At 44.2% G+C, this 25,969-nt stretch overlaps 1 protein-coding gene across 14 annotated transcripts in view; it reads right to left on the bottom strand.

Annotated features, from left to right (window-relative positions):
- Window positions 1-25,969, bottom strand: part of ZMYM2 (zinc finger MYM-type containing 2) — a 197,674-nt gene that overhangs the window by 130,924 nt on the left and 40,781 nt on the right. For 12 of the 14 annotated variants that reach the window (XM_030561497.1, XM_030561477.1, XM_030561576.1 and 9 more), the window contains 3 exons: window positions 24,415-25,271; window positions 12,607-12,892; window positions 377-542 (listed from right to left, as the gene is read on the bottom strand). In XM_030561497.1, coding sequence (XP_030417357.1) covers window positions 377-542; window positions 12,607-12,892; window positions 24,415-25,261 — 1,299 coding nt within the window. In that variant the 5' untranslated portion in view covers window positions 25,262-25,271. Of the gene's footprint in view, window positions 1-376; window positions 559-12,606; window positions 12,893-24,414; window positions 25,272-25,969 lie in introns of those variants that run through there. The other 2 variants (XM_030561538.1, XM_030561585.1) reach the window with 2 other exon arrangements.

Here is a 25,969-nt window from a genome sequence, read left to right as displayed (position 1 = left end):
AATTTTTAAAATTACTAGCTGTCTAAAGAAAAGCCTTGCCTGCAATAATCAACAATGAAAGACAACTCCAAAATGTTAGCTGCATGACTACAAAAATGTTAGTAATACACAACTGTCTTCACAGATTTCTTAAATTTAAATATGCAATAAAGAAATTTCCAGAAATTAATATTATCTAACCATTATAAAGCATGACTGAAGATGGCAAGAGCTATAAAATTGCTAAATATATTAAGCCTAATAAGCGTAGAAATACAAAAAAACCTGGACAATTTCAGAAAAATAGATATTTTACCACTCCTCCCAATCAAATTTTTAATAATAAATGTTCTATTAGTAAGTAATTTAAGAGTTGAGACCAAACATTCAACCAGACCTCAGTTAGTTTACCACAGATAGTGCATCTTGACTTATTCAAGATTCCTTTTGAAGGATTATGCTTGTCTTCATAGAAGGACAAACACGACGTACTGCAAAACTCCTGGAAAGACTCACTGGAATCAACTTGGGCAACAATGGTGCCTTTCATTGTTGTTATATCTCTGAAAGACAAAAGCGCTAAAGCATAAAACTTTTTTAAAAAATTGTATTTTAATAATTGATTCTGTTCCCCCCCCCACCATGCACTTTTCATTTCTCAGATTCCAAACAGCTTTTGGTTCGATACTATTTTCAAGACAGTCCCACTGTACTGACGTCAATTAATCATTCTATCTGTTGCATTTGTTTCTCGAGTTTAATACTACTTACTAAAATATAAACAGTTATGAGCAACTTTACATTAATACTGCAAACGGACCATTAAAACAAAGCAATTTCTGTTATATATCCAAAATAATATCAGGCTACATATTTTTTCCTACATTACTTCCAATACTGAAGAGAGAGTATTTGTAAAACAGCTTTTACCAAAAAGCTGTTACTGATTGTGCATATCTAACTTGGTACATGCAAAAAATTAAATTTTTAAACATAAAAGCCATGGATTTTTTTTAAATAAAAGCTGCTTCCCAACAATAAAAAAGGTATTTTAAAAAAACTAATTCAGTCAAACATTTATTTCCTGCTCCTCAAAACCCCATAAACACTGCTACAACTAATATCAGCACTTTATTATTTCTGGAGATTCTTTTCTTCTGAAATAGGACACTGAAGAGCTGTCTTTTTAACTGTAGCCAGACATTTTTGTTGAGAGCAAAACTCCACCCTGAATTTGCCTGCTGTGCTTGGATATTACAATGCATCATTTTAAATAAAAAATAGGCACAACTTATAAAAGTAATCAAGTTGGCTAAAGAAGTTCCAAATCACCAATCTGAATATGGACTACCTAGCTGTAACTGATTAAACATACAATTGAGACAGAAGATTATTTTTGGACTAATCAAATGAACAGTAATAAATTACTCTGAACTAGTCCTTCACGCCTCTCCTAATTAAAAGTCAATTGCACTATTGTGTTCTGTGGCTAGTGCTAGATACACTTGGTCTTCAGGCTCATGCTACACTATGTACCTTAACATTTGCAATAATCTCAGTTGTATGCCTTGTTGCATGCTATTTCTTCCGCATTTACTGTTTGGCCATCTCTGCAAAAATAGCAGGGCATAATAGTAACAACCACCACCAATTTACCACCTTTGGGTTTAAATACACATCTAAAGTTACATTAAAATGTTCTTAAAGTAAGCTTGGTTTAAAGTCAGTCAGTATTAACTGTAGGGTGTCCATGAATCTGATTACTTCAACATATTAGATTACTTGGTTTTCAGATGGCAGCAGAGTTTTTAAGAGATACTTCCAACTCCTAAAATGAAGAGCCCCCTCCAAATCAAATCCATCATACATTATAGATATTCATCAGAAAGTTGTGGTTAACAATAGACACAGAATAAGAAGCAAACTCAACTGACAATAGATTAGTTTAACTGCTTTGAACACAAGTGATATCTGCTAGTGTATTTTGCTGTTACTTCACAAGAACCTTACTCCCATAAAACTAAAAGTAAGAGTCTCTACAGCTTAAACTAAAGAGCCAGATTCTGTAGCTGGGGCTGTGGCACATCCATATCATCCGTGCATTGGGCACAAAGGACTGCTACACACACAAACCAGAGGATTCTTTTCTCCCTCTCCTCCCCTCCCCCACACATCCTCCACAGAAGTTATGAGAGAGGAAAAATATCTCCCTTTTCCTTACAGTCACACAGCTTTTGTTTTTTTATGATTACTGATGCAATGGAAATACCATTCAGCAGTATAAAGAAAGAACTGACTGGGCAGGTCTGGAGGTCAAGTGATAGCATGTTATATTCTCGTGTTGGGGACGGATAAGTTCCCAGAAAGTCTATCCCATGTTCAGTTCTGAGTTTATAAACTGGGAGGAGCTGAAAACACTGAAGATATACAGCCTCTGGGGAAAGGGAATGCTGTATGCTACTCTTTAAAGATTACTGCTGGAAAAGGTATGGACTGCCTGTACAGTGAGACACCTTCAGATCTACCCTCATCTGGAAGGATGTCAGCATGAAGCTGGGCCTTTTGCAAGAGGACAAGACAAGACAAATTGCTTGTGTACTACCACAGAAACAGAGCGCCAGCACCCCTGCCCTGACAAGCTTACAATCTGTGGCACCAACTGAGCCAAGATTTACAAACATGCTTAACTTTTAGCACAAATAGTTTCACTGACTATGATCAGACAGAAGTAAGAGCATCAAAAAAGGGGGAAAATGGCAATTTTTAATAAAAGTTTGACAGGAAAAATAATGAACTTTTAACACATTAGCCAAAATTTTCAGAAAGTGACTAACAATTTTTAGTGCCTTAAATTTCTGAGTGCCCAATTTAAGACCTACTAAACAGCTGGATTTAAAAAAAAACCCTCTAAGAGACCTTATGGGGAACACCCAAAATCACATCACTTCTAGCAAATCCTTGCCAGATTCGCTAAATTTCATCTTTTTTTAGAAGAAGTTGATATCAATTTACAAAACAGCCATTATAAACCTGAATTAAAACTTAAGTTAACACCGTATTCTATCAAAACAACACTAAACTCACCATGCAACATCAAGTTTCCTACTTTTTACCATGTGCTCAGAACAGACAGTACTGCCATCTTACAACTGGAAAGAAAATTGGCCAAGTTTCCCATAGCTATGGCATTGACACAGTGCAGCAAGATTACTCCCTATCCAGTAAATCTGATACTGAGAGGGGATGGTGGAGGAGGGAAGTGCAGAAAATACAGGATCACTAACTAAAAAAACATAGGTAGCATAGATTTCTACTCTTTAGACATGAAGCTACGGCAGTGTTAAACAAGAGCAACTTTGTCCAGGCCCTGGTTTCAATACAGAGATTTACTGAGCAGTTGAAGACTAGAGAGAGAATTTAAAAGATTAGGGCTATGTCTACACTTAAACCACTACATCAGTACAGCTACAGTGCTGCAGCTGTGCCACTGTAGCGCTTCATTGTAGACAACTCACTATAGCATCAGAGAATGTACAGCATGCAAAATAAAAGACTCATTTATCAAGGAATATAGAAATATGCCTTAAGCCAGCATTTTTCAAACTTCAGGTCACGACCCAATACTAGGGTCATGGCATGTCAGGCTCTGGGTCGCTCTGGTCAGCACTGCCGACCGTGACATTAGAAGTTCCATAGGTAGTGCTGGCCAGCTAAGACAGGCTAGTGTCTACCTGTTCCGACATTGCTCTGTGCCCTGGAAGTGGCCAGCAGCAGGTCTGGCTTCTAGGCAGGGAAAGCACGGTGCTGCGCACGCTGCCCCTGCCCCAATCACCAACTCCGCTCTGGAGAGGTGTGTGGGAGGTGCCTTAAATTTCTGCATTCAAAAATAAAACAAATGTAAAACTTTAGAACCTCCACTCAGTCCTACTTCAGCCAATCATGCAGACAAACAAGTTCAGTTACAATTCGCTGGAGATAATACTGCCCACATCTTGTTTACAGTGTCAACTGAAAGTGAGAACAGGTACTCTCACGGCACTGCCATAGCCAGCATCGCAAGATATTTACGTCTCTGATGCACTGAAGTTTCATATGTCCCTTCATGCTTCAACCACTATTCCAGAAGATATGCGTTCATGCTGATGATGGGTTCTGCTCAGTAACGATCCAAAGCAGAGTGGACCAATGCATGTTCATTTTCATCATCATGATTTTCTTTTTTGGTAGTTTGGGTTCTGTGGTTTTCACATTGGAGTGTTGCTCTTTTAAGACATCTGAAAGCATTCTCCACGCTTCATCCCCCTCAGATTTTGGAAGGCACTTCAGATTCTTAAAACTTGGGTCGAGTGCTACATCTATCCTTAGAAATCTCACACTGGTATCTTCTTTGTGTTTTGTCAAATCTGCTGTGAAAGTGTTCTTAAAACGAACATGGGTTGAGTCATCTGAGACTGCTATAATATGAAATATATGGTAGAATGTGGGTAAAACAGAGCAGGATACATACAATTCTCCCCCAAGGAGTTCAGTCACAAATTTAATTAACACTTTTTTTTTTTTTTTTTAATAAACAAACATCATCAGCATGGAAGCATGTCCTCCAGAATGGTGGCTGAAGCATGAAGGGACATATGAATGTTTAGCATATCTGGCACATAAATACCTTGCAACGCCGGCTACAAAAGTGCCATGCGAACACCTGTTCTCTCTCTCAGGTGACACTGTAAACAAGACGTGGACAGCATTATTTCCTGCAAATTGTAACCAAACGTGTTTGTCTGTGCAATTGGCTGAAGTAGGACTGAGTGGACTTGTAGGTTCTAAAGTTTTACCCTGTTTTATTTTTGACTGCAGTTATTTTTTGTATATAATTCTACATTTGTAAGTTCAACTTTCATTATAAAACCATTGCACTACAGTACTTATTAGGCGAAATGAAATATACTATTTATTTTGCTTTTTACAGTGCAAATATTTGTAATAAAAATATAAAGTGAGCACTGTACACTTCAGATTCTGTGTTGTAATTGAAATTAATATATTTGAAAATGTATTCAATATATTTAAAAATGTAGAAAACATCCAAAAATATTTAAATGGTATTCTATTATTTAACAGTGTGATTAATCATGATTTTTTTAATCACTTGACAGCCCTAAGAATAACTATTTTGCAAGTCTTATGTTATTAGTCTACAATTCTTAAGCTCCTCAATGGTTCTTTTAGGCATTCTGAGTAATTAATCAATAATAAATTTCAAGATGAACTATGACCTTTAATTATTTATGTCTAGTGTTCTGCATTTTCAGTTTTTATTGTAAAAAAAAAAGAAATCTCAATTTTTTTTATTTTCCAAACATTAAAACTATGAAATTGGGTTAAAAAAATTGGGGAAAAAACAACTTGCATAATATACACATTTTACTACAGTATAATTTAAACTTTTTCATGTACAAAAAGGTAATTTTTGTCTAAGAGAACAGTTTTTCCAGAAATCCTGGTTTGTGTATGCTCACATCATTTTCTTCAAAGTATTCTCATTCATGTTGAGCCTCTTGCTGTCTTGGAGGTACTCCATCTTTAAAAATAAGCACTCTACATTAGTAAGATCCAGGTAGTACACTCAAAGCTTGCCATGCCACTCTGCTGAAGTCAGGAAGTTTGTTTTGATGACTGTCCCAAAAAGCCAGCACATTCAGTTTCATATTGTCAGGTTAGGCATGTTCGTGTAAATAGTAAACTTAGATTTGAAATTCCATCTTTAGTGGCAAATGGTTAAAACACGCTGGCATAACTGTCACAGTCTGCTGCAAAATTCACCTTGAGGAAGGAGTGCAATACCTGGATGACATTCTTTGGAACCAACACTTCAGGGGTCAGATTCTTGTGTCACTTGCTTTCGACGTGCTCCTTTATTCTGTCAGTGCGAGCACTCACCTCAGTGCTGCAGTTCTTGCAGCGCAATGCATTCTCTTCGCTCCCATCTTTACTTTCCTTGAAAATTTCTTAGCACTGATCGTTCGCTGGTATTCAGGCACAGATTTGTGTTTTTGCCCCACGTTAACTTCTTTATCTATGGAGGACTGACTGTTTAAATTTAGTGCTGCTCTAAACTGACGCAAGACAATAGGTAGGTGGCATGTCTTCGTGAACCAATCATAGCGCAATATTAACATTGTTTGATTTTCTGATCTCCACTGTGTGTGTGTTCTGAGTTTTACACTGAGTAACTGCTTCAGTCTCAGAGCTGCAGGACACAACAATTATGTAAAGCATAAAAGTGTTTAACAAAAATAAGTACCTGAAAAAATATTAAGTGGAATGATGAGGGTGTAAATTAATAAAAAAACTGAACTCTTCAATCAAAAAAGGTAATTTAGCGGGAGAAAGTCGGTAAAAACTGAAAATGCAGAACACTATGTATAAATATATTTAATTACTTCTATAATACTGCCCATATTACACTGCCTTGACCGCAGAATGGGATGAAGCCCTCAAGCCCTCATTCATGCCTTCACTATTTCAATTATGCTTTCTATAGCTTCCACAAAGCCCCTTCTCCAGACTCCCTGGCTGCTGCAGGGAGCCGTGGGCCCTTTAAATCACTGCTGGACCCCTGCCGCCCCTACCCCAATATAATGGGGGTTCAGGTATAACGCGTTAGGGATTTTTGGCTCCCCACGACTGCATTATACGAGGGTAGAGGTGTATTTGCAAAGGGCCTTCTCATAAGCTTGCCAGCTTATTGCTACTCTCCCTTTCCCTTCCAGCCACTGCCTAGGCCAGGGCTTTCCCCCATAATTCCCAGTAGATGGAACAGTCTTCCTATGTTTCTCTGCCATGTCTTTCCAAGTCTCAATATTTTTTTCTCCTATGCATTTGCCCCTTGATTTCACCTTTTCCTTCTCACAATGGAAGCATTTATATAATAAGATGCTTTCACTATTTTTTCTTGCGAATTTTGCCATATTGTTTACTGTAGTATATTTTATAAACTCTTAGAAACTGTTTATATGAAAAAAATCACTAAACCAAAATTATCTTTAAAGAGAAGCAGCTCCCCTATCCTCCCTTATTCTGAACTAGAGAGTTGACAGTCAAGGAGAGGTAATGTAGTTTCCTTGATTGTCTCCAGACACGCTATAACCATAAAGGATAACACATAAACGGTAACATATAAAGGATTTGCCATTTTCATCAAAATTTAAGCGGGCCCTACACTTTGTGGGGAAAAATATTTTTGTGGTCAGATCTTACAAGTGTCAGATACTTAGTTATTAGAAAAAGACAGTCACCTTTTCCTTAACTGGTGATGTTCTTCGAGATGCGTTGCTCATGTCTATTCCACAATAGGTGTGCATGCTCGCCACGTGCAACAGTGCTTGAAGTTTTTCCCCTAGCACTACCTATAGGGGAGCACCCTAGCAACCCTGGAATGGCACCTCCATGGTGCAGTATAAGCGGTGCTGTGCACTCCACCCAACCTCAGTTCCTTCTTGTCAGACAATTCCAACAGAGGGGAAGGAGGGTGGGATGTGAAACAGTCATGAGCAACACATCTCAAAGATCTCAGTTACGGAAAAGGTAACTGTCTTTTCTTCTTCAAGTGATTGCTCATGTGTATTCCACAATAGGTGATTCCAAGTTGTATCTGTTGGAAGTGGGTAGGAGTTCACAAATTCTCAGGACAGAGTATGGCCCTGCCGAATCCAGCATCGCCCCTGGTCTGGGAGACAATCGCATAGTGAGAGGTGAACGTGTGAACTGAAGACCATGGGGCAAGCCCTGCAAATGTCCTGAATGGGGACATGGGCTAAAAAGGCAGCCAATAAGGCTTGCGTCCTAGTCGAGTGTGCCATCACAACTGACGGCGGAGGGATTCCCGCCAGATCACGACAGGTACAGATGCACGAGGTGATCCAGTTGGAGAGCTGCTGAGTGGAGATCGGCCAACCCTTCATGCGCTCAGCCGATGCGATGAACAGTTGCGAGGACTTTCTGAACAGCTTAGTCCACTCCAGGTAAAAGGCCAGAGGCCGTCTCACATCTAGCATGTGGAGGCGGCGCGCCACACTGGATGCATGGTGCTTGGGGCAGAGGACCTGCAGAAAAATGTCCTGACCCATGTGACGGGCGGAGACCACCTTCGGGAGGAACGAAGGGTGTGGGCAGAGCTGGACCTTATCTTTATGAAACACCGTGTACGAGGGTTCAGAGGTCATGGCCTTGAGTTCCAAGACCCATCTACTCGACGTGATTGCAACCAGGAAGACCACCTTCCACGAGAGGTGTGACGAGGAGCACGTGGCTAGTCGCTCAAACAAGGGCCCCGTGAGATGGGCCAACACCAGGTTTAGGTTCCACTGCGGGTCTGGGGGCCTAACATACGGAAGAGATGATCCAACCACTTAAGGAATCGGCCAGTCATAGCATGGGAGGATAACGTGTGGCCCTGCACCAGCAGATGGTAGGCCGATATGGCCGCCAGGTGCACCTCGACTGACGAGGGTGCCAGGCCCTGGGCTCTAAGGTGAAGAAAGTAGTCCAGAATAAACTGAATCGGGGAGGTCATGAGGAAACGCCCTGCTCTTCTGCCCATCTGGAAAACCGAGATCACTTTGCCAAGTAGGCTTGGTACGTAGAGGGCCACCTGCTTTCTAGGAAGACGCGCTGAACCCCTTCTGAGCACGTCCTTTCCTCTCTACCAAACCACTGAGCAGCCACATCGTGAGGTGGAGTGCCGCTAGGTTAGGGTGGAGGAGGTAACCCTGGTCCTGGGAGAGTAGGCGGGACGGCAATTGCCACAGTGGGGTGACCGCCAGGCCCGTAAGGGTCCCGTACCAATGCTGCCTGGGCCATGCTGGGGCAATCAGAAGGACCCGGGCCTTGTCCTTATCTTTTCCAGGACCTTGCTGATCAGCGGGAACAGGGGAAAGGCAGAGAGAAACTGGCTTGACTAGGACAGGAGAAAGCACCCCATCCCAGCCCCCTCCCTGGAGCAGAACTGGGAACAGCGACAGTGCTGCGTTGCAAACAGGTCCACCTGGGGAGTCCCCCACACTTGGAAAAGTCTGCGCACCACCTCTAGGTGGAGAGACCACTTGTGCTGAGAAGAGAAGTCCCTGCTAAAGCGATCCGTGCGCGCGTTCCAAGTGCCTGGCAGATGGAAGGCCTGTAGACATGTCACGTGCTATACAAAAGTCCCACAGCCTGAGGGCTTCGTGGCAGAGGATCGGGCCCCGCCCTGCCTGTTGATGTAGAACATCAAGGTCATGTTGTCTGTGAGGACTCTGACCACCCAGTCTTTCAGGTGTGAGCGGAAGGCCATGCATGCCGGCCATACTGCCCTGAGCTCGACCTTTATGTGGAGCGTCAGATCCTGAGCCTACCACAGGCCTTGGGTCTGAAAGTTCTCCACACAGGCCCCCCATCCCAGACACATCAGACACCAGTTCCAGCAATGGGGCCCTGCCCCTGAACAGGACCCCTTGGAGCATGTTTCTCGGGGAGGACCGCCACCGTAGGGAGGTGATCACTGGCTCGGGCACCGTGTGGACTTCGTCCATCCTGTTCCTGGCCTGAGAGAACTTGGGAGAAGCCTCATCCTGAGTCTGGCATGACAGCCCACATATGTGCATGCCAACATATGACCTAAGAGTTTGAGGCACACTCTGGCTGTTGTCCTCAGAAACCTCATGACCAAGTCAACGAGCCCCTTCGGGGTCTCAAACCTGTCTGATGGGAGGGAGGCTCTGGCCGACGAGGCATCCAGGACCACCCCAATAAACTCCATGGTGTTGTACCAGAACTAACATGGACTTGGTGTTGTTTACCAACAGGCCCAAAGTGGTGCATGTGGACAGAAGGAGCACCATGTGATCCTGTACCTGCGACCAGCAGTTGCCCTTGACCAACCAGTCATCCAGACAGGGGAAGATCTGGACCCCCCGGCGCCTGAGGTAGGCTGGTGGACCAGGTCAAGACTGCTTATAAGACGAGATGGGACTGTAAGAGGCAGTCTCATATTTTGAATGGGTGGCCCGAGCGGGAGTCTGCTGTGGCTTGGACTTAGGTTTAGCCAGAGCCAGAACATAGAGATCCAGAGTCTGGAGAGTCATGCGGGAGTCTTTCAGGCCATGCAGCTTTGTATCTGTTTGTTCCACAAACAGGGCTTTGCCGTCAAATGGGAGGGTCATGTAGGGAAGTCTGCGCCTCTCCGGACTGCCCAGAGAGCAGAAGCCATGACGCCCTTCCCATGGACACTGCAGAGGCCATAGACCGCGCAGCTGTGTCCACTGCATCCAAAGCTGCCTGCAGAGTTGCTCTGGCAGCCACTGTGCCCTCCTCCACCAGTGCTTTGTACTCCTTCCTGTTGCGCTCCTGGAGGGAGTCCTCGAACTTGGGCAGGGAGCCCCCAGATTGAACTCATACTGGCCCAGAAGAGCCTGGTGGTTGGCCATCCGTAACTAGAAGCTCGAGGACAAATACATTTCTCTTCCAAATGAGTCCAGCCTCCTTGAATCTTTATTTTTTTGGGGTAGGGGCTGGTTGGCCCTGCCATTCCCTGTGGCTGATCGACTCGATGACCAGGGAGTTAGGAGCAGGGTGGATGTATAAGTATTCATGTCCCTTGGCGGATACAAAATACTTGCATTCCACTGTCTTACAGATAGGGACCAATGAGGTCGGGGTTTGCCACAGGGCATTTGAAATTTTCACCATCCCTTCGTGAAGAGGCAAGGTCACTGTGCCCAGTGCCAAGGAGGACAGTACATTAAACAGGGAGCCCGAGGGCTCCTCCATCTCCTCTGCTTGGAGGTGGAGGCTTGACGCCACCCTTTTTAAGAGTTCTCGGTGGGCCCTAAAGTCCTCCTGTGGGACGGTGGGGCTGTAATCGTCTCATGCGGGGAGGGTGAGGAGGCCAGTGCGGTACTTGTGTCACCACCGGCACCGGAGGGTCCACCACCTGGTCAGTCTTTGGGCACAGTGCCAAGGATGTATGTCCCACCAACTCCTTCCTCGGAGGTCTGAAGAGGGAGGCCGATGGTCCTTCTGAGGCTCCAGCCACCAAGCAAGCCCCCACCAGGGGCTGCAACTGGGGGCCATGGTGCTCACCAGTACCATTGAGCCCGATGCCACTGCACCTGCTGTGGCACCGGCAGACCCAGCTGTTCGGCCTGGCTCATTGATGGACAACTACAAAGGGAGGTTGGATTGACATAACCTGCCACTGTCCCTGGATCGGGAGGAGCAGTGGCACTGGTAGCAATGCAGACCATGGGACTGCAATCCCGACATGGAGGACCGGTACTGTAGGTAACAGATGCTCCGCGATCAGCTCCGGAAATCAATGCCCAGGGCTGCAGAGGTGGTGCCGTGGCGGGACCTTGGAGCAGGATGATGAACGGGAACGACATCAACGTTTGTGCCGTGACCGGCTGCAATAGCCCCTCCAAGACGAGGACCTCTGGCATTGTCTGCCTTGGTCCGGTCGGTGTTTTCTCCTTGAGGCGGAGCGGTGCCAAGAGTCTCGGTCAAATGGAACTCAACCAGACAGCCTGGTGAGCATCAAGAGGGATCCACGTGGACTTTGCCCTGAACAGATGCTAGGTGGGGAACGGCGTCGGGAACGTTCCCTTGACCAAGACCAGTACCGAGCTGGGGGTGACTGCAGCGATCCCGGCGGCAGGTTGCCTCTGGAGCATGGGGCCAACATCGGCGGTGCTCCTGGTACTGGCATGGACATTACATCCTGGGCCGCCTGCAGGTCGTTGTGTGGAGGGCATCCGGACATCTGGGGAGGCCTGCTTCAAATGGGCCTGGCTGCTCTGCTCGAGTTGAGTCAGAGGCCTAGAGGCCGGTGGGGATCAAGGACTACCTAACATGGGTTTAGTCTCTGTCTCAGGTTTACTCCAGTGATGAGGCAAAGAAGGCCTCTTCCTAATCTTCTTGGCACCACTCCCCGTCCATGGGCCATGCCAACTAGTCAATGACGCCGAAGGGTCGCCGCACACCAACACCGCAGTGCCCAGTGCTGACTCAGAGCAATGCGTCAGAGCCAGGGTCAGCACTGACTCCATCAGAATAGCCCGGAGCCTGATGTCCCTTTCTCTCTTGGTCTGAGTCTTAAATGACTTGCAAATCTTGCAGCAATCACTAAGATGCGTTTCCCCCAAACAGAGTAAACAGTCCACGTGCAGATCACTCACTGGCATATGTCACCTACAAGTGCTGCATGACTTAAAACCCGGGGCACAGAGCATGCTCTGGCCTGGGCGCTCTAGCTAACCTAAGCTAAGCTAACTACAGGTGCCATACACTGAACAAGCAAGCAGTTTTGGGGACAAGCTACGGCACAGCTGGAGCAGAGCAGTTACGAAGCATCTTCACTGGCAGCGCAGCACCCCTTATACCATGCCATGGAAGTGCCACTCCAGGGATTACTAAGGCACTCCCCTACGGGTACTGCTAGGGGAAAAACTTCCGGCACCAGTGCACATGGCGAGCACACACATCTATTGTGGAATACACATAAGCACTCTCTCGAAGAAGAATGCTCCTTAACAATCATAAAGCACATATTTTTGCATGTAAGTATTAAGGGAACAAGAATAAAATATCCCTTACTTTTTGCACATAACACAGAGTTTCTTTGGAGCGGGTTTATGCGAGAATGATGAAAGGCAGGCAGTGGAACAAAACAGATGAGCTGATCCTTTGCGCTGATATGCAGTCTGTCCCTTCTGCAAGGGCTTTTTGCAATTTGCACATGTGACTTTAACCTGTTTAGAAGGTTGTTGTTGTGCAGACGGCTGAAAAATCTGTTTAGGAAGTGAGGCCACTGGTGACAAGGAATCCACACCTGGTTGTTTCTGGTTTCTAGGGAATGAAGCTGACTGGGATATCCAGGAATCTTAAAAATACAAAATACATGGAAAATTAAGTGAATAGACCTCTTTCAATATACAAATAGATCTGATTATATTAAACACTTTTGTTAGCAAATTATCCTAAGAGGAGGAATTGGTTATCTTGGAGGTATATGTAAAAATTTAAAGAACACGATCAGTCAGTATATTTAGATCAATGGCATTGTTCTCTGCAATCACAGGAAATCCCAAACAGGGGAGCATCTCAAGGTGCCCATTTCCTAGGCCTGGAGACACCAGAGTGATTAACACACCTGTAGTTTGTGTGCAAATTGGCATTTGAACCTTACTCCTGAGGGCATTCTGTGCCAAAAACTTAAAATTCTGCATACATTTTAAAATTCTGCATGTTTTATTTGTCAATGAATAAATGCAGAGGCTCCAGCATGGCAGTGGGGAGCACAGGCCACTGTCTGTGCGAAGATGGGGATCACCCTGCAGACTCCTCACCCTCGGGACATGGACTCAGTGGTGAGGCTGCACCTGATCCTGACACAGCACAAGACCTCGGCCTGCCCCAGAAAAACCCTGGGGCTCTGCGCCAGGCACACTAGGTGTGGGGCAGGCAGACTCAACCAGGCAGGAGCCAAGTGTAGAGGGACTCAGTGTGGGGAGATCCGGGGGCAGGGAGGGGAGGGGAGAGGAGAGGATTCTGTGTGGGACAATCTGAATGCAGGTAGCTCAGTGTGGGGTCTAGGTGTGGGGGGATTTGGATGCACAAAGGCTTGTTGAGGGGATTCCAGGTGCAGGGGCAATGGGACTCTGGAGGGGCTTCCAAGTGAAAGTTGCTGGGGCTCAGCAGAGGGGTTTGGTTGTGAGGGTCTCTGCAGGGAAGTTTGATGGGGAAATGGATCTCGATGCAGGGGGCTCAGGGCGGTGCAGAGCATGGGGCTTATCAGGGTGGAGGTTTGAGTGCAGGGAGCTCAGTGGGGGCTGGGGGTTTGGAGGCGAGGGGCTCCAAATGCAAGGGCTGAAGTTCAGTGGGGTGGGGTTTGAGTATGCAGGGCTAGGAGGGTTCTGGGTGTACGGGGTGAGGCTTGGCGGGGGTTAGGGGGATGGTGGAGCAGCTCCTCATACAGTGACCCCTCTCCCTGCAGCTCAGGAGCAATGGGGGCAGGAAGCTGGGGGGGAGAATGCTGAACTTCCGCAACTGGGGAGGTTTCTGGGGATGGGTCTAACACAGCCACAGCCACTCCTTGCAGGGGAAGAGGAAGTCCCGTCCTCTCCTGCCTCCAGCCCAGCCAGGACTAGCAGCTAATCCTTCCTCTGGGTAGGAGCACTGGCTGAGGTGTCTCCAGCCCTGCAGTGATTTACGTCACCACTGGCTGCTCCGGGTACCTGAAACAATGTACCTGCGCAGCTAGGGAATCGTGTGTGACTGCTCTTGCAGCTTCGCTCTACTTCCGTGTCAGAAAGTCATTTTTCTGCAGGGAAACAAAGAAATCTGCAGGGGACATTAATTCTGCACATGTGCACTGGTGCAGAATTCCCCCAGGAGTAGAACCTGTAGACAAATATTAAATTGTGCCAATTGCAGTTAAAAATTCAAAGCAGAGAAGTCAAAGCAGAATTTCCATTTTGAAGATTTCATCTATTAGAAACTTCCATTTTCTAAAATATTACTGAAGAGGTTTACAAATTTGGACCAATCAAATGTTTATCAGACTTAGGTTGTTATCAAAGATACTTTTCATGTTTTTATTTTAAAAGCAAAACCCTGGATTTTCTGTAGATAGAAAATTCACTTATATAGAGATTAGAATAAGGTAAAAACTATTTTGATTTAAAACTTCTGGTATTACATACAAAAATAGCAGATTTGCAACTTCTGAAGTACTTTCCCAGTCCGGAGTCTCTGGCCCAAAAAATTTTTGTATTACAATTAAAGACGACAAAACAGATTCACACCAACCATTACGTTTATCTGTATTATGGTTCCTATAGGAAGCAATTTCTATTTTACTCTAAACCTAATTCAATGCAATGGCTACCAAACAGAACAATGGAAATCTGCAGGATAGCAAAAACTGATGAGTTCAAGATTTTGGTCTTCTCAGTAGGGAACAATAAACCTAGAAGTTAACAATCCAAGTCCTTGCAGTACCCAAGCACCGCCTCAGAGCATCCCCTCCTCCCACCTAGCTCTGGACAACACAATCCCAGAGTACAGAGACAGTTGGTCATTTTATAGTTTAATATCTTGCAGGGCCGTTTCCATCACAATTTAATTTGTCCCACAGGAAAAGAACTAAAAAAAAAAAAAATCGCAACCCTGTGTCTCCTGAACTCAATTTTTAATATCTAACTTAGGTTCAGAAGACAAAGTTCTGGCAAAAATATTCTTCTATAAAACCCTCTTTCTAGGCATTTCTCCAGAATTTAAGCTTCCATTTGGACCAACTAAGTTTTTAGGCCCTGACAATGGAGAAAGTTCTATAGGATGCCAAGAGTAAGAAGTATTATTTTAAGTATGAAAAATTTAATTATAAGTGTATTTCCTTTATATTTGAATGACCCAATTTATTTCACTTAAAATACCAACAACATGACAACTATCACCAGTAACTTCAGGGCACCTAAACTTATCTTTTGATCCTGTCATTCCATTCTTCTAAATGAATATTTCATAAAAATAATGCTAGAGCCTAGCATGCATAAACAATCTCATCTTAGAGAACATATATTTGCCATGGTCCCCAAGTTAAAGCTAATGTGGCATTTACCCTAACATATAGGCTGAAAGCACTGACATCCTGCAAACTGCACTGCAGGACCTTAAAAGCTCTGTGGCATCTCTATAGTTTGGTCCAGTATCAGCAAGTTAGTTTAAATACATAAACATTTTTAGTGACTCTCATTGCACCTTAGAACAGCTGGTATCAAAATAGCCATAAAGAAACAAAAAAGAAAAAAAAAGTGTGTGTAAATTCTGAAGATTTTGGATTCTTCATCCCTGCAGTTTTTAGGTGAAAATTACTACAGCCTATTCTTGATGCTTTCTAAGGAATCCATCAATCAATGAAATGAAAGATTGCCGTATTTTCTAATAAAGCACTCTATTTCTAAGAAGAGACCATAAAGATCAAGCTTTACTAAGTGTGCTTCACAATTCTTGGATAAAAGTTTCAAGGACTCTAAAACTTTATTCTTTAAATACCCAAGGAGTCTAATGTTCTTGTTTGGAAATCCAGGTTACTGTTTGAGATTGCATGTTTGCCTGCCCTGTTGTCTGTCATGACAGCTGCCATGGATGTCCTATTTCCTAGGCATGCAAGATGCATTAAATGTAAGTTGACTATGAGGCTGGTCTACACTACGCGTTTAAACCGATTTTAGCAGTGTTAAATTGATTTAACGCCACACCCGTCCACACTACGAGGCCCTTTATATCGATATAAAGGGCTCTTTACATCGGTTTCTGGACTCCTCCCTGACGAGAGGAGTAGCGCTAAAATTGATATTACCATACCGGATTAGGGTTAGTGTGGCCGCAAATCGACGGTATTGGCCTCCGGGCGGTATCCCAGTGCACCACTGTGACCGCTCTGGACAGCAGTCTGAACTCGGATGCACTGGCCAGGTATACAGGAAAAGCCCCGCGAACTTTTGAATTTCATTTCCTGTTTGGCCAGCATGGAGCTGTGATCAGCACAGGAGACCATACAGAGCTCATCAGCACAGGTAGCAATGCAGTCTCCTGAGAATCGAAAAAGAGCTCCAGCATGGACCGCACGGGAGGTACTGGATCTGATCGCTATATGGGGAGAGGATTCAGTGCTAACAGAACTCCGTTCCAAAAGACGAAATGAAAAAATGTCCAAGGTTATGATGGCCAAAGCCCACACGAGGGACTCAGTGCAGTGCAGAGTGAAAGTTAAGGAGCTCAGACAAGCCTACCAGAAAACCAAAGCAGCAAACAGAAGGTCCGGGTCAGGGCCGAAAACATGCTGCTTCTACGCTGAGCTGCATGCAATTTTAGGGGGCTGCGCCACTACCCAACCCCTGTCCGTGGATTCCGAGGTGGGGGTTGTAATCTCAACCATGGCTGAGGATTCTGCGGAGGGGGAAGATGAGGAGGAGGAGGAAGAGGACGACGACCTTGCAGCAAGCACACAGCACTCCGTTAGCCCCAAAAGCCGGAACTTTTTCTGACTCGGACAGAATTACCCTCCCAGCCCTCCCAAGCCACTAGCCCAGACAGCGAAGCCCTGGAAGCGACCTCTGGTGAGTGTGCCTTTGTAAATATAAAACATGGTTTAAAAGCAAGCGTTTTTTAATGATTGATTTGCCATGAGGGCTTGGGATGCATTCGCGGCCAGTAAAGTTACTGGAAAAGTTTGTTAACATGTCTGAGGATGGAGCGGAAATCCTCCAGGGACATCTCCATGAAGCGCTCCTGAAGGTACTCCAAAAGTCTTTGCAGAAGGTTTCTGCGTAAGGCAGCCTTGTTCCGTCCACCATGGTAGGACACTTTACCACGCCATGCATGTAGCAAGTAATCGGGTATCATTGCATGACAAAGCATAGCTGCGTATGGTCCCGGTGATTGCTGGCATTCAAGAAACATCCGTTCTTTATCTCGCTCTGTTATCCTCAGCAGAGTGATAATATTCATGATAACCTGGTTGAAATTCAGGAATTTAATTAAGGGGACAGAGATGGCCATTTTCCTACTGGGCTGTTGCTTAAAAGAAATCCTTCCTTGCACGTAGCCAAGCAGGGGGAGGGGAGGAAGGATAGCACTAAGCTTTTTTTGCGTTTGGCTAGCAGGAATCGTCCCAGCTACCAGCCACGCGGTGGGGGGCGAAAAGGGGGGTGATTAGCAGTGATCTTCCATGATACCAGCCATGCGGTGGGGGGAGGGGTAAAGCAATCATCCTAGAGAATTGGATGAGGGGGGTTGGCTTCTGCTGCTGCATGTTAACAGGAAAGAAGCATCAGAGGGCACTGTGTATATGAAGGCTGGAGAAGCCGAAAGACAATGGCTTACCATGGCCACATGCAAGCTGAATTCTGAAGCCCGGACCTGCGTCTGTGATATCTGTAACACCAGAGCCGCAGGCACTCAATATTAAGATGTAAAATGCGACCTTATAGTGAAATCACATGTGCTATGTAAGGTGAATAGTGTTGTTCACTGTGAAAGAGTATAAGCATTGTTCTGTAAAATGTATCTTTTTAAATACTTCTCTCCCTTTTTTCCCTCCCTCATGCAGCTGCACATTTTTCAAGCCTCCCTACTCCATCCCGAAGGCTCTCTCAGATAAGGCAGAGGAAAAAGAAGACGCGAGATGAAATGTTCTCAGAAATCATGGAAGTAACCCGCAATGAAAGAGCTCATCTGAATGACTGGAAGGACGTGGTAGCAAAGTACAGGAAAGATGCCAATGAACGTGAGGACAGGAGGGACCAACGTGAGGATAGAAGGGACGAACATGAGGATAGGAGATGAGAGGTGGCAGTAGGAAGATCAGAGGTGTAGACAGGAAGATCAGCGGTGGCGGGATGCAACGCTGGAGCTGCTGCATGATCAAACTGATATCCTCTGACGTCTGGTGGATCTTCAGGAAGAGCAGCGGGGTCACAGAGTGCCGCTGCAGCCCCTGTGGAACCACTCTCACCACTCACCATGTTCCATATCTTCCTCACCCAGGCGCGTAAGAACACTTGGGGGAAGGCTTCGTGCACCCGCTCACTCCACCCCAGTGGACAGTCCAAAAAAAAGGCTGTCATTACATTGAAATGTATTTAATGGCCTTTTCCTTCCCTCCTATGCTCCTCCCAAACCACACCCAGGATACCTTGTCAATTCTCTGCCTCTTTTTATAATTACTTTTTAATAATGAATACATGATTTTTAAACGATAGAGACTTTATTTCCTTAAGCAAGCTGTAATCAAAGGGGGAGGGTGGGTTGCTTACAAGGAAGGAGTCAATCAAGGGGGGGGTGTTCATGAAGGGGAAACAAACACAGCAGTCACACCATACCCTGGCCCATGGTGAAACTCGTTTTCAAAGCTTCTCTGATGCGCACCGCTTCCTGGTGTGCTCTTCTAATCGCCCTGGTCTCTGGCTGCGCGTAATCAGTGGCCAGTGATTTGCCTCAGTCTCCCACCCCGCCATAAAGGTCTCCCCCTTACTCTTACAGAGATTGTGGAGCACACAGCAAGCAGCAATAACCAGGGGACATTGGTTTGGCTGAGGTCTGAGCAAGTTAGAAATGTGCGCCAGCGCGCCTATAAACGGCCAAATGCACATTCTACCACCATCCTGCACTTGCTCAGCCTGTAGTTGAACAACTCCTGACCACTGTCCAGGCTGCCTGTGTATGGTTTCATGAGCCATGGCATCAAGGGGTAGGCTGGGTCCCCCAGGATAACTATAGGCATTTCAACATCCTCAACTGTTATTTTCTGGTCCGGGAAGTAATTCCCTTGCTGCAGCAGTTTAAACAGAGCAGTGCTTCTGAAGACGCGAGCGTCATGAACCCTTCCTGGCCATCCCACGTGGATGTTGGTGAAACGTCCCTTGTGATCCACTAGTGCTTGCAGCACCACTGAAAAGTACCCCTTGCGGTTTATGTACTGGGTGCCCTGGTGCTCCAGTGCCAAGATAGGGATATGGGTTCCATCTATTGCCCCACCACAGTTAGGGAATCCCATTGCAGCAAAGCCATCCACTATGACCTGCACGTTTCCCAGAGTCACAACCTTTCCTAGCAGCAGCTTAATGATTGCTTTGGCTACTTGCATCACAGCAGCCCCCACAGTAGATTTTTCCCACTCCAAATTGATTCCCGGCTGACCGGTAGCTGTCTGGAGTTGCAAGCTTCCAGAGGGCTATTGCCATTCGCTTCTCAACTGTGAGGGCTGCTCTCATCTTGGTATTATGGCGTTTCAGGGCAGGGGAAAGCAAGTCACAAAGTTCCATGGAAGTGCCCTTACGCATGCGAAAGTTGCGTAGCCACTGGGCATCGTCCCACCCCTGCAAAACTATGCGGTCCCACCAGTCTGTGCTTGTTTCCCAGGCTCAAAATCGGCGTTCAATGGCTAGAACCTGCCCCATTACCAGCAGGATCTCCAAAGTGCAGAGGCCCGCGGTTTGAGATAATTCTGTGTCCATGTCCTCATCACTCTCATCACTGCGCTGCCGTAGCCACCGCCTCCCTGCCTGGCTTTGCAGGTCCCGGTTCAGCATAGACTGCTCAAGAATGCGCGAGGTGTTTACAACGTCCACTATTGCGGTATTGATCTGAGCAGGGTCCATGCTTGCTGTGCTATGGCGTTTGCACAGTTCACCCAGGAAAAAAGGCGCAAAATGGTTGTCTGCTGCTTTCACGAAGGGAGGGGTGAGGCTGTACCCAGAACCACCCGCAACAATGATTTTTGCCCCATCAGGCACTGGGCTCTCAACCCAGAATTCCAAGGGGCGGGGGAGACTGCGGGAACTATGGGATAGCTACCCACAGTGCAACGCTCCAGAAATCGACGATAGCCTCGGACCATGGACACACACCGTCAAATTAATGTGCTTAGTGTGGCCACATGCACTCGACTTTATACAATCTGTTTTATAAAACCGGTTTATGTAAAATCGGAATAATCCCGTAGTGTAGACGTACCCTTAGAAAGCTTCAATTAACAAAGTGGAGGGGTTATGGGGAGGACAGGAGAAGCAGCGCAAAAACATTCTTTTTGACCTGTCAGACCATTTTAAAAAAAAAATTTTTTTTAAGAATGTGCTCCACACTGACAAATCTAGATATGTTACCACAGTACTTACAGTTTAAGGAGACTCATACAAATGTAGACTCCATTTTTTGTCAACTACCTTAGACTGACAGATACATTTCTAGAAAATACCTCAATCAGCCAGAATATTGACACTCCCTTTTCTCATGTGCGTTTGGAATGGGAATCTACACTGGTTCCTTTCCATCCAGAACAAGGAAGCACATGCCCAGAAAGATTCCTGTATATGCGACTATACCACCAACATTACTTAACTGATGCTTCATGGGCCCTATGGTTTGCACACTTCATTTTCGGTTGAGACTCCAACTTGCCACTCACACCTCCTAGCCCCTTCCACAAGGCTTTGAGAGTCCCCCATACCTTAAAATTTCAAGTGGACTTCCCTCCTTTCTGCAGGGGAAATACCATAAAATGTAGAAACAAAAGTGTCTAATCTTAAAATGGGACTTCTTGCTTTTTCCTCTTTTGTCTTTCATTCTTTATTTCACTCTTGTCTCCCTCATATTTGCACTCCATTCACTTTATCCTTCTCTGCCAACTCTTTTCACATCCTTGAGTCTCACCGCTTTTTCCTCCATCATTCCCTGTATTCCACCACCTTCCTTCCCTTCTTCAAAACCATTCCTAAAGCCTGATCTCAGCACAAAAAAGGTGTCTCCCCTTCTTTGGTTCATTCCCATGTTGTCACCAAGTCTCCATTTCTTCGAGTTGCTCTTCTCCCCTCCCCAACATCCTCTTTTACAGTCTGCCTTCTGTAATGCCCTCCTGGAGTGACAAGCTTTATTGGGTGCTCAGACTGATACTGCTACAGTTTATAGCTCTCAAGCATTCTTTTTCAAAGGCTACTCCCCAGAGACAATAGACTTACTTCAAGTCTTAAGACCATCCTGCTTTAGAGTTACAATGGACTTAATACAACAATGGGTTGGACATAAGATTTGCAAAACTACGGCAGTAGCTGGAAAGAATATCCTTTGTGCCAAGTTTTCACTTGTGGTGAAAGTCAGGAGCAGCAATCACTAGGGGAGATGGTAATATCCGAGAACATGTAAGATTCTTCTATCCACTTCTTCCACCCTATCCCTGCACCACAGGATGTTGGGGAACACATCCTTGGTAGCTATACTTAAGATTTAAATGCTTCATAGTATACAGATTTCTGATCAGGCAGGCCTAGCTTGGCAGATAAAATGTTGACAAGTATTCACTGGAGGGTCATTCCAAAAGCAAAAAAAAATTATGAAAAGGTGAGCAGAAACAAGTTACTCGGAAAATGTTTCCCCTACTTTTGTAAATAAAACCTATAAGAGATCCACACCTACCATGTTTCAGTTGCTTCTCCTGTACAAGCAGTTTCCACTACAGCTCTCTCCTCTCTCCTTCCTCCTCTCATTTCTCCTTCTTTTGCTCCTGCTCTCACTTGTCTTGTTCCTTTTTTCGCTTGCTCTGTCTCTCCCCCTTTTTACCTGTGGTAGTCCTTTCTGCTCCCGCTTCTCCCTATTTTTGTTTACCCTTCACTATGCTCTTTTCATGTGTAAGGACCACAAGCGTAGAAAAGACCTTTTTTATTCCCTCCAGAAGACAAGCAACATTTCGAAAGTGCAACAGATAAAGACTTTTGCAACACACTCTCAGCTCCCACCCCATTCTGCACCAACCTTCCTTCCCATAGTTGTCCCTCTTCACTGAATCCCAAAGAAACCTTGTTTCCTCTCTTCCCCATTAATCCAGGCTGCCAGAACTCACTCTACTTCATGCTGCTAGTGTACCAGTTTCCATATTTTGCAGATTTTCAGTATGCACCTGACCTGTCAATCAAACTAGCAGACATACAAAAAGCCTTCTGGGCCAGCAGTAAAAGGAGGAATTTTCTGGTGTCTTGGTCAAAAGCGTGCGCTGGTTTTGAAAGGCATACAAAAGGCATTATTCTGCACTAACAGGTACCAGAAGTTCCCATGTCTTCTACCTGTAATGTCACAAAAAACAATGCATTTTGATGTCTTTAGCGTATCAAGAATCACCAGCAAATTTCACAAAAACGGGAATGCATTCTTCGAAAAATAAGTTAAAACTTGAGGTGAACATCCAAGTTTTGCTTTTTCGTTACAATAGATATAACTGATTCATAAGAATGGACGGTGCCATCAGCAAACTACACAACTTGTCAAGTTGACATGAATTTTGCAAGTTAGTCAGGAAACATAGCATTTCCTTTGCTCTTATTTTGAGAGAAGTATTTAGTTTTATATTAATGCTACTACAGTACTCTATACAAAGTACTAATACTCTCTGAAAACTAACTTTTGGTAATACATGAACTAGAGAACTCTGCTATCAAGATACTTATTGAGATCTAGATAGAGGCTACCAATGTGTCTGAAAATTCTAAAATTAACATACTGGCAAATTGTGCTAGGTTCTAATACATCTGGATTCCAACTGAATGTTTTAGATCACCTTTGAAATGATCCCAACTAGTCTCCGAAGTTATTACTTGCATAGGGAAATGAGGGGCATTCATACCTTTGCTACTGGTTTCATTTGAGATGGTTTTCTACAAGGCTAATTGAATAGGGCAGCAGTGCACTGACTGACACTGAGAGAACTTCATCTTCATAATTTAAGATTAAAGCTCCAGTATTTACCATAGAAAATCATGGAATCATAGATTATTAGGTTTGGAAGGTACCTCAGGAGATCATCTAGTCCAACCCCCTGCTTAAAGCAGGACCAATCCCCAAATCCCTAAACGGCCCCCTCAAGGACTGAACTCACAGCCCTGGGCTTAGCAGGCCAATGCTCAAACCACTGAGTTACTCCTCCTCCCCCTGCACCTTTTAGGTGAAAGCTTAAATTCTGCAGAACGTGAATGCTAGAAAACTGCAGTTGCAACTGTCCCATTTTGCTTCAAGTGGAATTTCTTATTAGCTAAGTAAGGTTTACTGCTATTCCCGCTCTCCTAAACAAAAACAAATTACCCCAACAGCATATAGCATATAAGTTTTAGCATCGGTAGTGCAAAAAGATAACACACATATAACTATTAATACTTAACACCTACAAGACACAAGCAGGTTAGACCTCAAATGTACCAGACATCATACCAACAAAAATTATATACTTCACAGTGCTTAAATTTAAAATGCTAGCTGCTATCATCATGATTTGATTAATATTCTAGGGTCTCTCACTTAATCCTTGTGCATATCAAATACTATTAAAAGAGCATGGACAACAAAACTGTAAATTAACGCTTTTCCACTTTGAGGGAAAATGGCTTTGATGCATAATACTAGCCACAGAACTTCAGAAACAGAAGTTTGGCTCAAATACTAAGTTCATGAACAAATGTGCACTAATTATCTAGGTGCACACATGTCACCTTGACTGCGCGCTGGATTCCATGCATCCCAAATCAGTTACACATAAAAATGTGCATTGTCTTTTTGAAAGATTAGGTAGTTATACACAAAGTATTAATTATTGGGGGTGGGGTGGAAGGAATTCAGTTTGTTTCCTAATTGCTAATGCAAGACAAGTTTACTTATGTATACACTTTGCCTCATTGATTGAGATGACAGAAAAAAAAACAAAACAAGTTCCTTTTCTAAAGTATGACGTTAAGAGTGTATGTGTGCATGTGTGTATTTTAGTAGCTCTGCACTGTATATATTTAAACAAATTAATATTTTGGACTGTTCACATTTTACACATTTTATAAGCTTAGCAAAATATTTAAAGGTATGACTTACCTGGACTGTGATGAGTCACAGATTCTCCATTTTGAAACACATCTCCAGCCACATTCATTCTACCAGGATTGAAAGGTCCTACACCAGTCTTGGTCTGTGAAGTTAAAGATGGGGTGTATGTTTGTATATTAACACCAAAATTACTTGACTGCAGTCCGTTAGACACATCTCCCAAGTTGGTATTCTGCAGTGATGTTACATGTGTAATCATTAAGTTCATGTCACGCCCTTCAGTATTTTCTAAATGACCATCATTCACAGAGCTCATACCTGTTTCTAATGTGGTAACATTAGCAATCTGAATTTCAGAGTCTGGTTCTGTGGTTATACCACTATTACCTATTCCTGCATTTACCTTACTTCTTGAAAAACTGGAAGCTGAGAATTCCATATCGCTGGATCTATTTTTACACTCTGGAAGTCTTCGCTCATTAAAACTGGAAGTATTCTTCTCTTGTCCTTGATTTGTTTCAATATCGTCTTCATCATCAATAATAATAGTCTCGCTTATACTTCCCTTTTGAGAACTTAAGTCTTTTGAAGGAGGAAGCATTTTGGAATCATTTCCCTGAAGCTCATCACTTTTTGATGAAATAAATGCAATGCTTCTCTGATCTGATATCAGTGATGTAGAAGTCTGTGGAGATTGTATAGGTTCAATAAAAACAACATCATCATCATCTTCTATAGATGAGTTTTGGAACTTATTAGTTCTAGAAACTAGAGTATTAGGTGGCCCTCCAAAAGAATTTCCTATATTTGCAAGACCAGTTGCCATGGCAGTAGTTCCTAGTAAACCAGAAGTATGTTCAGATAGTTCTAATCCTCCCAGAGAACTTCTGTCCATTCCAGATAAGCTGTTTTGTAATTAAAAGAGAAACAAAAGTAATTTAAGTACAAGATTTAACTTCTTTAAATACCACGTATTCCATAACATTTAAAAAGTCATCTTATTTATTTTCTCTTAACTAGATCTTAATGACAACTCAAGATTTCTATCTGCCTTCTGTTTTAGAAGAACTTTTACTCATTATCCTACCTAATACCACTCCCACATCATAACACGCTAGTAAGAACAGAGGTCCATTATCAGTTTCATAAAACTTTTGCCAGTAGAACAGCTACGTGCTGTTAAGTTTAGCAAGATACATGTTGGAAACATCAACAGAATTTAGCACAATTGTCACCTTTTTGTTGCCATTTACTACTCAGGCTTAATTTCCTATCCCTATACCCCACACCTCTCTTGTATGCACAATAGGTCAAATAGCAGTGCCTCTGCTCAACTGCAAGGCAAGATCAAGAGCACAGATATTTAAAGTTGTCCATTTTTATTCCTCTTAAAATGGCATGAAAACATCTCAACAGCAAATGCACAAATTACGTGCCTAGTAAAGGACTTGCTTTGCATGGACTCATGCTCACAAGGTGTAGGCTAACAAAGACTACTTCACAGTCTGAATTAGAAAGCATAACCCCCCATCACAGGATCCTGCCCAGTTGAAGAGTGATGGGGGAAGGAAACGAGGGTAAGAGCCTTGGAATAGCTGGACGC

The sequence above is a fragment of the Gopherus evgoodei genome, chromosome 1 (assembly GCF_007399415.2).
Source record: "Gopherus evgoodei ecotype Sinaloan lineage chromosome 1, rGopEvg1_v1.p, whole genome shotgun sequence".
Lineage (NCBI taxonomy): Eukaryota > Metazoa > Chordata > Testudines > Testudinidae > Gopherus > Gopherus evgoodei.
The sequence above is the reverse complement of the archived record's forward strand: the minus strand, read 5'-3'. Positions and strand labels throughout refer to the sequence as shown.